Consider the following 13,422-nt stretch of genomic DNA (forward strand, 5'->3'; position numbering starts at 1 on the left):
AAGCCAATCATTGACTGGTTTAGCTCGAGGAGATGCTGAATTCGTCGATGCTATCCATACATCAGCTTATGGTATGGGCATTGCAACCCGTTGCGGTGATGCTGATTTCTATCCTGATGGACCTACTACCGGTGTATCTGGTTCAGAAAACGTTGTAGAAGCTTCCATGCGTGCTGTACGTTATTTCGCTGAATCTGTTGTACCCGGTAATGAACGTAATTTCCCAGCTGAAACTGCCATCTCTCTCAAGGAATATAAGAATCAGAATATCAGCGGTAAACGTGTATACATGGGCTTCGCTACCGAACAGGATGTTGAAGGTGATTTTGTTCTTCAAGTCAATTCTAAAGCTCCATTCGGTCGTAGAGCACCAGTTCAGAGACAACAAAACTATGTTAGACATAATTTAGCTCACCAAGCTAATGCTAAGTCTTCGTTTGATCAAAATGTAAGAATGTTTTGGGCAGAACGAAAAGTTTAAAACCTTTTAGTGATGATTATTAAAAGATCGACATTCATATGTACAAACATATGTTTATATTATTTAGTTTTGTATGCATTTTTTGAATAAACATTTATGCCTTGTTAAAAAATTCTATAAAACTCTTTTTATTATGGAACTAAGTATGAATTACCAATTTTCATCCAGTTTCATATTTTTGGCTACCTTGCTATTCGTTATACAATTATAAACCTAAGATATGGAATTTCGTTTTTATTGCTGATTATACTTTATGCGAATATTTAGCATAAGATTGTGAATTTAAGATGATCTACATTAATATGTACATCGGTGTTATTTTTGAAATAAGACAGATTATGTTCACATGGTTTCATTACGGACCGAGCCCCACAGATTCACTAAGAGGAATTAAACTTTAATATAAATCACTTTCGCTAAATTTTTATTAAAACGCTTCTAATATGAATTTAGGATTAGTTCGTTTTCTAAAGGGGACCTCATTTGCGGAATATGATCTATAATTCGCAAAATTAGCCAATGAGATCCTAGTCCCAATAAAACTAGTTGCCATCATATTTTCATCATAATACTGGTTATGAACCTTATTGAGTAATATTTCAATTATGGAGCGATCATCAATAAAACTAGTTTCCATCATATTTTCATCATATTTTCATCATAATACTGGTTATGAACCTTATTGAGTAATATTTCAATTATGGAGCGATCATCATACAATTTAGATCTTGATGTTAATGTTGATGCCTTATTTCACGGTTTTTAAACCACTGGGTGAGCTTGAGTGACGATTTACCAACGCCCCATTGCATATCTTATACTCTTGTGGCAATTTACGTATATGGAATTTCCGGTCCAGCATACGTGCACTTTGCTCAAGTTCTTGGCCAACAAATCTCTGACCATTTCTGCCCCGTTGCTTAACTTCCGAGATGTAAAAAGATAACTTCCGTTTACCGGTGGTCCAATGTACGAATCCATCAATAAACCGAAGACTTGTGGTATGAATAGAGTTTTTTCTAATCATACCTCGAAAAGGAAAGAAAATTTAATATAATGGTCACACGTAACCGGTGGACCAATGTACGAATCCATCAATAAACCGAAGACTTTGTTTCTACTCACAGAAAACACACTGTGGTAAATGTGGTATGAATAGAGTTTTTTCTAATGATACCTCGAAAAGGAAAGAAAAGTTAATGGTATCGCTTGTAAAAGATCCATTTTATGTATCGCCATTCCATTCTCCTTCACTTATCATTCATCCTACACACTCATAAGAGAACAACATACGACAAACTCACTCTATGTATACGGACGGATGAGATCCGTATACCAATACATTCATCCGATATCATACACATTTAACGCTAACTTATTTCCAACGCTGAGTCCCATAGTCACTTCTCTGTGAGGTATATGTTGTCATTTGGCAACAGCTTTGAACCTTATCGCGAAATATTGAATCCTGATGGAACCTCTACCAACTGATCAGCCAGGACATAGTCCTGTGGGCTAGTACAAGATTATGTTGTTCTCTGGTTCGACCCTGAGGAGAGTATACATTTGACATATAGTACTGGCAGATTTGTTGCACCCTCTTTCCCTGAGATGGCAATCACACCAAGATGGGGTCTTTCGATAAGGTAGTAAGTATGCCCTCGAGGAGTATTGTATATTTATGTTGGTATTGAATTTCATCAATAAACTATATAAAATCATATCCTCAGGAGGATCTTATATAGCCGATTGGGTTCGATGTTCGCCATACATTATATGGTACGATGTTCGCCATACATTATACTTAATATAACTCCGATATTTATTATCACACAATCAAAATAGAGACTTATTGTGCTAAAGACAGAGGGACACAACTAGATCGTCTTAGAACTAAATAAGGACCCAGGATATACGAATATATATTATTTTGATTTGTCACAAACGGAATGACAAAATCAAAATTTAAGATTTAAAAGATCTTTAGACACAACTTCATGAGAACCGACAAACATTTCATACTTTTTTGAATTTTTAAAAAATTATATGTATAAATTTTTTTAAATATATAGAAAACAAAATGGTCAATGGCCGTATATCTGATTGGCATTGAACAAAAATATATAAATCAATATCTATTAGATTTTATAATTATTGCAAAAGTAAACAAAATTTTGAAGTAACATTTGCTTTTTTAGCAATTTTAATTTTCCTATTGTAGCAAATTAAAAAAGTATTTAAAGTAAAATATTTCCAAAAAACAAGAGCAGTTCACTTTTAAGAAGTGATCTAAATATTTAATTTAAAATTTTATATTCAGATTGGAAGCGGAAACTTGATTAAGGACAATGAAGCCTTTAAGAAGTATATGCCTTTTAATAGGCTTTCTAGCTTTGGCTACAGCTAATTCTATGAACTGGCAATCTAGTCGAAATTCTATTAAGAATAGTATGAAACCAACTGATTGGTTGTCATCATCTGAATTGGAATCTTTGCCCTCTTTAAATGAAATCTCTCTGAAGAAATTGGAAAGTATGTCGGTGGACGAAGGTGCTGATATGCTTAATAAGTTGTGTGAGTATTTACTAATTACAAACATAGTTTTTTTTTATATACTAACAAATATATTATCGTTTCAGATCACTTGGCTCAAGTCAATGAAGAATTTCAACCCAGTTTTTCTCCCAAGCCTAGTGAAATTCAAACCCACTTGATTACTCCCAACAATCAGAAAATCAGTTTTAAATTAAATGAATTACCCAAAATTGCCAAGGAAGCAAAGAATTTTGGTGATCAAGAGGTGACCATTTTCATTACTGGTCTACCCCAAAAAACCGAAAGAATCAAAAAAGCCACTCGCAAATTAGTGCAAGCCTATATGCAACGCTACAATGGCGAACATCCCGAACCAGCTAATGTGAAATATGAAGACTCAAGTGAAAACAGAAATCCCAGTTCTAGCGAAGAAGATTATTCGACTTCATGGAAGAGTAAGTCTAACAAACCGGATGGCAATTTGGTGATTATTGATTTGGGTTCATCCTTGCCTAACTTTAAGGCTTATGCCACATTGGATATTGAAGAAACTGGTGATAAGATTGGTGATATCTTAGTGCAGCTTACCGACAAGGCTGATGTTCCTCAGGAAATTATACATGTTATTGGTTCTAATATTGCTGCTCATGTCGCTGGTGCTGCTGCTCGTCAATATACCCGTGAAACTGGTCATCAATTGCGTCGTGTTACTGGTTTAGATCCCTCCAAAATCTACGCCAAGAAAAGCCAATCATTGACTGGTTTAGCTCGAGGAGATGCTGAATTCGTCGATGCTATCCATACATCAGCTTATGGTATGGGCATTGCAACCCGTTGCGGTGATGCTGATTATATGTAGATTAAATCTATCTATCTATCTATCTATCTATCTATCTATCTATCTATCCATCTATCTTTCTATCTATCTATCTATCTATCTATCTATCTATCTATCTATCTATCTATCTATCTATCTATCTATCTATCTATCTATCTATCTATCTATCTATCTATCTATCTATCGATCTATCTATCTTATGAGAAACACTTGTTTATTATGCAATAACTTTATTATTTTATTTTAAATGTATTTTACACTTAGTAGCCTTATCCTGATTTTCGAATTTTTTTTTACTTTGAATTGATTGTCATAATTTAATTTTTATTAAAAATAGTTTTTCATATTAATAAAACGACTTTCGTTTAAACCTTTGTAATAAAAAGACGTGTTTCTTTAAAAAGACAAAAGTTTTAAGTCTTTTAGATCAGAAGTGGGATCTGAACGGATATTTTATTAACAACGAATTTTTACCTAACGTTTCCAAGATGAAAAAACTTTCAACATTGAAAGTGGATGAGCTAAAACAGCTATTACGCGAACGTGAATTACCAACATCAGGTTCAAAGGCAGAACTTGTTCTACGTCTCTCAAGTTTCCTTGGTACCGACGAAATTGGTGAAAACGACGAGGATATTGATGAATTTGAGGAAACGTCTTCAACCATCGCTCCTCCTAACGACGAGGAATCAAACGTAACTCAAATTCCTCAAACCAGTAATGTTATGAGCTTGCAGCGGCAAGTTGATGACTTAAGGAAAATGTTGGAAAATACGATGAATATATTCCAAACGTATGTAGACATTAATCGTCAACAAAACGCTACATCAAACATCCAACATGTAGGTAATATGCAACGTCAACATGTCAATACAATTTCTAACGAATACCCAAGCTCACGTCAAAATGCAAATTATTCTGTTCGAGAAATTGCCGAAACAATTCCAGAATTTGACCCAACGAACGAATTGTCATTATCTGTTGAACAATTTGTGGAACGTGTAGATAGTGCAATACAGGCATATCGATGGGAAGAAAAGTGTTTACTTCTTGCGGTGTACAGTAAAATGAAAGGCGCCGCACGATTATGGTTAGATTCTCTTCAAGTTCTGCATTCCAAATGGAATGATTTTTCCAGAGAGTTAATAAAAGAATTTGCAGCATCACAAGATGAAGCAGAAATTCATTTTAAAATGATAAGTGCCGTTCGGAAAAGTGATGAAAAAGTAACGGATTATTGTTTTAGAATTTGCGCGCTTGGTAAACGACACAAGTTGAGTGAAAAAGCAATCGTTAAATATATTCGGGAAGGACTACAGAATCGCGAAATTCAAGTTGCTATCGCTGCTCATAAAATCGATTCGGTTAAACAATTACGGGAAATTTTAAGTGAGTACGAAAGAAATGTGTCGGATAAACGTATATTAAAAACAAATGATACCAAAAATAAAAGTGCAACCGGTGCAATACCTAAAAACATTAATAGTGACAATCCGAAAAAAGAATACACAAACAAATCGGGAAAAGAAATTAAGTGTTATAACTGTAATGAAATAGGTCACATTTCTACAAATTGTCCAAAACCTCAAAAGCGTCATCGTTGTGAAAAATGTCATAAAGTTCACGCGAAAAATGAAACTGAATGTAAGCAGAATGTCGCAATAAGAAATATGTTTTGTTATGGCGATGATATTTTCAAAATAAATGTGAAGATAAATGGTAACACATTAAGTGCTTTCGTTGATACCGGAAGTCAGTGTAGTTTAATAAAAAGATCTGTTTGTGAACAAATAATCTCGGAGCGAATTGTGTGCAGTATGCGAATCTCTGGTATCTGTGGTGGTATTCGCGTAGCCAACGAAAAAGTTGTTCTCAATTTGATAATAAATAATATTGAAATACTTGTCACCTTATATGTAATCGATGATGAACTTTTATTAACGGATGTTTTGCTGGGACAAGACATTTTCGCAAGCGGTAATATAACTTTGTCGGTTGTAAACGGAAAAATGATAATTGAAAATAAATTTTATGCACAAATAAAAACTGTTAATAATATTAATAAAAATGTTAAAGACGAAAAAAACGAATTTGAAAGTTTTGAAATTGATAAACAGTGTATAAAATGTGATTTAGATGATGAAGATACAAAAGCGAAATTAAACGAAGTAATTATAGAAAATAAAAGCGTGTTTTCAAATACATTACAAAATCTCGGTAAAACGGATTTAGTTGAAATGAAAATAAATTTAATAAATTCTAAAATTGTGTCACAAGCTCCGTATCGTGTTCCAGAACCAAAGAAAGAGACAATTAGAAATATGGTCCAAGAACTTTTAGACAACGACATAATAACCCCTTCGAATTCAGAATATGCAAGTCCAGTTGTACTTCAAAAAAAGAAAAATGGAAGTGATCGATTATGCATTGATTACAGACAATTAAATCAGTTAATGGTTAAAGAAAATTTCCCTACGCCAAATATAGAAGAGTGTCTTCAAGAAGCCATGAAATTTAAATACTTTACAACATTAGATATGAACAGTGGTTATTATCAAATTTTAATTGAACCTGAAAGTCGTAAGTATACAGCTTTCATTACTACTGACGGTCTCTTCGAATTTAAACGTATGCCTTTTGGTCTAAAAAACGCACCAATGGTTTTTCAAAGATTAATGGCAAAAATTCGAGAACGTGCTGGTAAAGAGAATATGATACACTATATGGACGATATTCTTATTGGTAGTAACACAGAACAAGAGATGTTTGATAAATTAAGAATTGTACTTAAAGTGCTACAAGAAGCAAATTTGACGTTAAATATAAAGAAATGTGAATTTTTCAAAACAACTATCGAATTTTTAGGACATCAGTTAACTCCTGATGGCATTTGTCCTGGAAAGGTAAAGTCTGCAGCTATAGAAGCATTCAAACGTCCTGGAAATGTTCAAGAAATACGAAAATTTTTGGGTTTAAGTGGATATTTTCGTAAATTTATTCCAAATTATTCTATAATATCTGAACCACTAAGAAAACTCCTTCGAAAGGATCAACAATTTGTTTGGACAAATGAACAAGAAACATCATTTAACGTATTGAAAAACAAGTTGTCATCTCAGCCCGTTATGTCAGCTTTTCGTTTGGAAGCAAAACATGAAATTCACACTGACGCAAGTTCTATTGGATTAGCTGGAGTATTATTACAACAAGAAAATGGTAAATTAAGACCCGTAGCATATTACAGTCGTTCAACAAGTCCAACGGAAAAGAATTTTCACAGTTATGAACTGGAAACTTTAGCAGTGGTCGAAACATTAGAAAGGTTTCGTTATTATATACATGGTAAGCAAGTTAAAGTCATAACAGATTGTAGTGCTGTTAAGTCAGCTATGACGAAACGAGAACTAATTCCACGTATAGCTCGTTGGTGGTTAAGAATTCAAGATTTTGATGTGATTTTGGAACACCGAAAGGGTCAATGTATGGAACATGTTGATGCCATAAGCCGTATGCCTAACGAGCCTCCAAGTGATATAGATGTCGCTACTCTTAAAATAGATAAAGTTAATCTACACGACGACGACTGGTTATCTATAATGCAAATCCAAGACGATTCAATAAAAGAAATTATATCCAAACTTCAAAATAAAGATAAAACTGTATTAAAAGATTATCTTTTAGAGAATGGCAGACTATTTCGAAAATATGACAACAAGAACTTGTGGGTTGTTCCAAAAGCGTTGCGATGGAGAGTAGTAGAAGATTGCCATGATAAAAATGGACATCTTGGTGTTGAAAAGACGATTGATAAACTTTTAAGTTATGTGTGGTTCTCAAGAATGAGAAATTTTGTTAAGTCGTATATTAAAGCATGTATTGAATGTGCTTACAATAAAAACAAAGGTGGACGTATGGAAGGTGAATACCATTTTAATGATATAGATCCTGTACCATTTCACACAATTCATTTGGATCATTTGGGACCTTTTCCAAAAAGCAGTAAACGTAATGAACATATTTTAGTTGTGGTTGACTCCTTTACTAAATTTACGCTAATTAGAGCTGTCAAAAGTACTACGACCAGGTACGTTATAAGCATTTTAAATGAGTTTTCGAGTTATTTTGGCATTCCAACACGTATAATAACAGATAGAGGAACCGCTTTTACCTCAAACGAATTCAAGAGATATTGTTCGGATAATGATATCAAACATATACTTAATGCTGTCAGAACTCCAAGAGCCAACGGTCATGCTGAGAGAACAAATCGAACTTTACTCTCGATGCTTTTACCTACTACAAAGAATGATAAACGCTGGGATGAACATTTAACGAATATTCAATGGTCTTTAAACACAATGAAGAATAAAACTTCTGGTAAAAGTCCTCATGAGCTACTATTTTGTTATTCACCAAGAGATATTTTGCAAAACAAGATCTTACTAGCAGTTCACAATAATAATCATGTTACTGAAGACGAAATGAAGAATATAAGACAGAAGGCTTCCGAAAACATTAATGAGAAACGAAAACAAGCAAAAGATCAATACGACAGAGAACATTCCATTCCTCACAAATACAAAGTTGATGAACTCGTACTTGCTGAAAACGAACCACAAAGCAGTGGTATGTCTCGTAAATTAGAACCTCGGTACAAAGGTCCATTTATAGTGTCCAAGGTTCTTGATAAAGATAGATATATTATCGAAGATCTTCCGAATTCTAAAAGAACAACACGTCATTATTCATCAGTTTATGCTTCAGACAAATTGAAACCTTGTTGGGAATTGCCGCCTACATTTGATGATGATACCGAATATGATTCTCCTGATGATGAAAGCGAGGACGCTTTAAATGCAGGATAGCCGACTATGAGAAACACTTGTTTATTATGCAATAACTTTATTATTTTATTTTAAATGTATTTTACACTTAGTAGCCTTATCCTGATTCTCGAATTTTTTTTTACTTTGAATTGATTGTCATAATTTAATTTTTATTAAAAATAGTTTTTCATATTAATAAAACGACTTTCGTTTAAACCTTTGTAATAAAAAGACGTGTTTCTTTAAAAAGACAAAAGTTTTAAGTCTTTTAATCTGTCAATCTATCTATTTATTTATCTATCTATCTATCTATCTATCTATCTATCTATCTATCTATCTATCTATCTATCTATCTATCTATCTATCTATCTATCTATCTATCTATCTATCTATCTATCTATCCATCTATCTATCTATCTATCTATCTATCTATCTATCTATCTATCTATCTATCTATCTATCTATCTATCTATCTATCTATCTATCTATCTATCTATCTATCTATCTATATCTATATATATCTAGCTATCTTTCTATCTATCTATCTATCTATCTATCTATCTATCTATCTATCTATCTATCTATCTATCTATCTATCTATCTATCTATCTATCTATCTATCTATCTATCTATCTATCTATCTATCTATCTCTCTATCTATCTATCTATCTATCTATCTATCTATCTATCTATCTATCTATCTATCTATCTATCTATCTATTTATCTATCTATCTATCTATCTATCTATCTATCTATCTATCTATCTATCTATCTATCTATCTATCTATCTATCCATCTATCTATTTATCTATCTATCTATCTATCTATCTATCTATCTATCTATCTATCTATCTATCTATCTATCTACCTATCTATCTATCTATCTATCTATCTATCTATCTATCTATCTATCTATCTATCTATCTATCTATCTATCTATCTATCTATCTATCTATCTATCTATCTATCTATCTATCTATCTATCTATCTTTCTTTCTATCTTTCTATCTTTCTATCTTTCTATCTATCTATCTATCTATCTATCTATCTATCTATCTATCTATCTATCTATTTATCTATCTATCTATCTATCTATCTATCTATCTATCTATCTATCTATCTATCTATCTATCTATCTATCTATCTATCTATCTATCTATCTACCCAGATATCTATCTATCTACCCAGATATCTATCTATCTACCTATTTTTGTTTATAAACCTTACACTTTGATGAGATTACCTTATTTAATTTACTTATGTACGTTTTTTCTTGATAATATTTTGAAAGTTTAGCAATATTACAGCAAATCTCAACAACTGTTTGAACTTTAAACATTTTCTATCAAACGATTTGTTATCACTTCAAACACAGATCCACATCCAGACCCCCTTTAAGTCAATGACATTAAAATCAATACTGTTTATCGGCAAAAAAAGGAATGTGTATTGATTTCAGCTAAAAATTAAACAAATTAAAAAATATAAAAACCTGAGATTAAAAACTAATTCTTACAGTTCAGTTTTAGCTACTGATCAACGTAGGAACGGGTATCGTTTTAGTATTTACAACTATGAAATCTTGGATAATTGTTTGTGTGGTAGGTGTGCTATTAGCAGCAAGTCCTGCTTATGGCACTCTTTCGATGCTAAACAAGTTGAGACCATCTCAATGGTTGTCCTCATCACAATTGGAACAAACTCCTGCCATCGATGAAATCACACTACAAAAGTTGGAAAGTATGACAGTGGAAAAGGGTGCAGAACTGTGGCAGAAACTTTGTAAGTAATATTTTTTAAAGACAGATATCTCCAACAAATAACATCCTTAAATATCATTTCAAAGATCACTTGTCCCAAATCAGTAACATTCTGAGACCCGAGTTTGTGCCCAGCCCCAGTAATGTTCCCTGTTATATTGTCAAGCCTAGTGGTCAGAAAGTAGCTACCACTTTGGATAAATTGGCCTCGACATGCAAACAACAACCCAACTTTGGTAATGAGGAAGTGACCATTCTTGTCACTGGTTTACCCGCCACTACTGAAACTGTCCGTAAAGCTAATCGCAAATTGATTGATGCTTATCTACAACGTTACAACACCAAGAGACAACAACCCCAGAGATTCGATTACTCCGGTGAGAAGATGGCTCGCACCTCTAGCGAAGAAGATTCTAGTGAATGGCAAAAACAAGAAGCTTCCTCTGGTAATCTAGTTGTAAGTCTCGATTACTTTTGTTTCATAACCATATTATATATATTATATATATTATATAAAATAATAAAAATTTTCAGATCATCGATTTGGGTTCCCAACTTAACAGCTTCAAACGTTTCTGCTTATTGGATGTTGAAGAAACTGGTGCCATGATTGCTTCGGCTATTATTGAAATGACCGAGAAGTGTGATGTTGCCGATGAGACTGTCCATCTTGTTGCTCAAGGTATTGCTGCCCATGTTGCTGGTGCCGCTGGCAATGAATATACCCGTCAAACTGGCCGTCAATTGAGACGTATCACTGCCTTGGATCCCTCCAAAGTTTTGGCCAAAAATCCTCATACTTTGACTGGTTTGTCTCGTGGTGATGCTGAATTTGTCGATGCCATTCACACCAACACCTATGGCATGGGTACTGTTCAACGTGTCGGTGATGTAGATTTCTATCCCAATGGTCCTTCGGCTGCAGTGCCCGGTGCTAAAAGTATTGTTGAAGCTACCATGCGTGCCACTCGCTATTTCGCAGAATCTGTCCGCCCTGGCAATGAACGTAATTTCCCCGCCGTTGCTGCCAATTCCTTGAAACAGTACAAGAACAATGATGGTTTTGGCAAGCGTGTTTATATGGGTATTGATGTTGATTACGATGTGGAAGGTGATTATATGTTAGAAGTCAATGCTAAGAGCCCATTCGGTAAGAGAGAACCTGCTCAAAAACAGAATAACTATCATGGTGTCCACAAGGCCTGGAAAAACTTACGTGACAATGAATAAATTTTGAAAGGACTAAGAGAGGAAAGGAAAATTATGCCGGTATAAGATTACATTGGATAATTTGTGTGTTAAGAAGAATAGATTTGTAGTGCCAATTAGAGTATAAGTTCATTTGATAAAATAAATGTTGAGCATTTTTTTAAAATAATTATTTTTGTGTATTTTTTAACTAATTAAATATTAATGAAGACAATTTATTGAAATCACACCAAAACTATCCTAATGAAATTTCAAAGCCGATCTTGAGCGGGTATGTCATTTAGAAAATAAACAAGAAAAAACTTGAAAGAAGTTTATAATATCTGTAAGCATAAGATCCAATTCGCCGATTATGGTGAGTTTTACAGCATGTTTTTTAACAATTAAGGAAACCATTTTTGGGAGATCTATGGCCGCCTTCAAATGTTTTTTTAACTACAAACCCTTTAAAATTTATAGTTATTCATTTAGCAGGACACGATGTATAGTTCAATTAGATTAAGTTGGGTCTTAGTAAGAATTTTAGATTACATTTCATGAGAGAAAATCATAAGAAAGTAGTCTCCAACATTCGCGTGAATCTTGGAATCCAACCTCTTTGGGATCACCCAAAGTGTATTCACTTTTTCATTATTATTTTCGAATGCTCTGACATCTATATGATGCAGATCTAACCACTTAGAGTGTATTCGTTTACGGCTCTCTTACGGTCAAAAAAGGTTAGATTTAACTTTAACCTCACTGCATCCAATCCATTGCCATCCCCAGATCCCTTTTTACCTTCCAGTTAGGAATCATTCATAAAACAACAGATTCCCGCAAGATATCTGGGTATAATATCCCACAATTTCCGACGATTTAGGTACTAGTTTTGCGATCGTACACGTCTGATGTTACTGTGTATAACCATCCAATATATAATAGACGTAGTCCTCATGGCAGCCTACTTAAACCCAAGCTTCATGTATGCTGAACTTATAATTTTACTGAAAATATCGGTTTTTTTATAGGAAATAAAAGAGATCACATATTTCGCTGTAACTCTTATAGTTAAAAAACGGATGTTTTCACTCAAAAATACTTAAGTATGAAGTAAAAATGATCAGAGATTTTGCATGTTTTTGCTGTATCTCTTATAGTTCTCGAGAAAAACGTACTTTTACGATTTCACTCAAAATATTGGTTTTTTATAAGAAACAAAAGAGATCAGAGATTTCGATTGTTTTAGCTGTTTCTCTTATAGTTTTCGAGTAAAACTGACTTTTACGTTTTTACTCGGTTTTTGGTAGAAAATAAAAGTGTTCGCTGATTTCGTTTCTTTTCGTTGCATCTCTTAGTTTTTGAGAAAAATGGACTATTTTGTTTTCTCCCAAAATATCGGTTTTTGGTAGGATATAAAGGTTAGGTTAATAGGAGGATATATACTACATCAAATCCAAAGAAATGCACCTAGGCCACAATCAGGCCTGTTGTGCGCTCCTTATCACGAGAAAAAAAGTGTTCAGAAACTCAGTTTCCTGAACGTAATTCCTAAGAATCTTCCAATCAGTGTTAGTCAGGAATGTTATTTTCAGAATAACACCTCTTCCAAGATACTTGGATCTAACTTCAACGAATTCCTAACAGTGGCAAAGAAAGTGCTCCAGTGTTTCACTCTCCTCTCCACATGCTCTATATACGTCTGAATCCGTACATCCAATTTTGTATAAATGTGCTCGTAATCCTGTATGTCCACTCAGAATACGTACTATTATACTAACTTCAGACTTGCT

At 33.5% G+C, this 13,422-nt stretch overlaps 3 protein-coding genes across 3 annotated transcripts in view; all 3 read left to right on the forward strand.

Moving 5' to 3' along the window:
- LOC124418996 (vitellogenin-2-like) overlaps positions 1 to 496 on the forward strand; it is a 666-nt gene extending 170 nt beyond the window's left edge. The window contains exon 2 of the mRNA XM_046947056.1: positions 4 to 496. Coding sequence (XP_046803012.1) covers positions 4 to 481 — 478 coding nt within the window. The 3' untranslated portion in view covers positions 482 to 496. The remainder of the gene's footprint in view (positions 1 to 3) is intronic.
- A 2,215-nt stretch (positions 497 to 2,711) lies between these two features.
- LOC111679970 (vitellogenin-1-like) lies at positions 2,712 to 3,875 on the forward strand. The gene is made up of 2 exons (XM_046947057.1): positions 2,712 to 3,055; positions 3,121 to 3,875. The coding sequence occupies exons 1-2, from the start codon at positions 2,830 to 2,832 to the stop codon at positions 3,873 to 3,875; spliced, it is 981 nt and encodes a 326-aa protein (XP_046803013.1). The 5' UTR covers positions 2,712 to 2,829.
- A 6,331-nt stretch (positions 3,876 to 10,206) lies between these two features.
- LOC111679962 (vitellogenin-1-like) lies at positions 10,207 to 11,811 on the forward strand. The gene is made up of 3 exons (XM_023441568.2): positions 10,207 to 10,463; positions 10,528 to 10,898; positions 10,976 to 11,811. The coding sequence occupies exons 1-3, from the start codon at positions 10,256 to 10,258 to the stop codon at positions 11,669 to 11,671; spliced, it is 1,275 nt and encodes a 424-aa protein (XP_023297336.1). The 5' UTR covers positions 10,207 to 10,255; the 3' UTR covers positions 11,672 to 11,811.
- The last annotated feature ends 1,611 nt before the right edge of the window (positions 11,812 to 13,422 follow it).

This window comes from Lucilia cuprina, chromosome 3, assembly GCF_022045245.1.
Source record: "Lucilia cuprina isolate Lc7/37 chromosome 3, ASM2204524v1, whole genome shotgun sequence".
NCBI lineage: Eukaryota > Metazoa > Arthropoda > Insecta > Diptera > Calliphoridae > Lucilia > Lucilia cuprina.

Coding starts and splice junctions, on each gene's coding strand:
- LOC111679970 (XM_046947057.1), top strand. CDS start 2,830: ATGAAGCCTTTAAGAAGTATATGCCTTTTAATAGGCTTTCTAGCTTTG. Junction 3,056..3,120: donor TGATATGCTTAATAAGTTGT/GTGAGTATTTAC, acceptor TTATCGTTTCAG/ATCACTTGGCTCAAGTCAAT.
- LOC111679962 (XM_023441568.2), top strand. CDS start 10,256: ATGAAATCTTGGATAATTGTTTGTGTGGTAGGTGTGCTATTAGCAGCA. Junction 10,464..10,527: donor AGAACTGTGGCAGAAACTTT/GTAAGTAATATT, acceptor ATCATTTCAAAG/ATCACTTGTCCCAAATCAGT. Junction 10,899..10,975: donor CTTCCTCTGGTAATCTAGTT/GTAAGTCTCGAT, acceptor AAAAATTTTCAG/ATCATCGATTTGGGTTCCCA.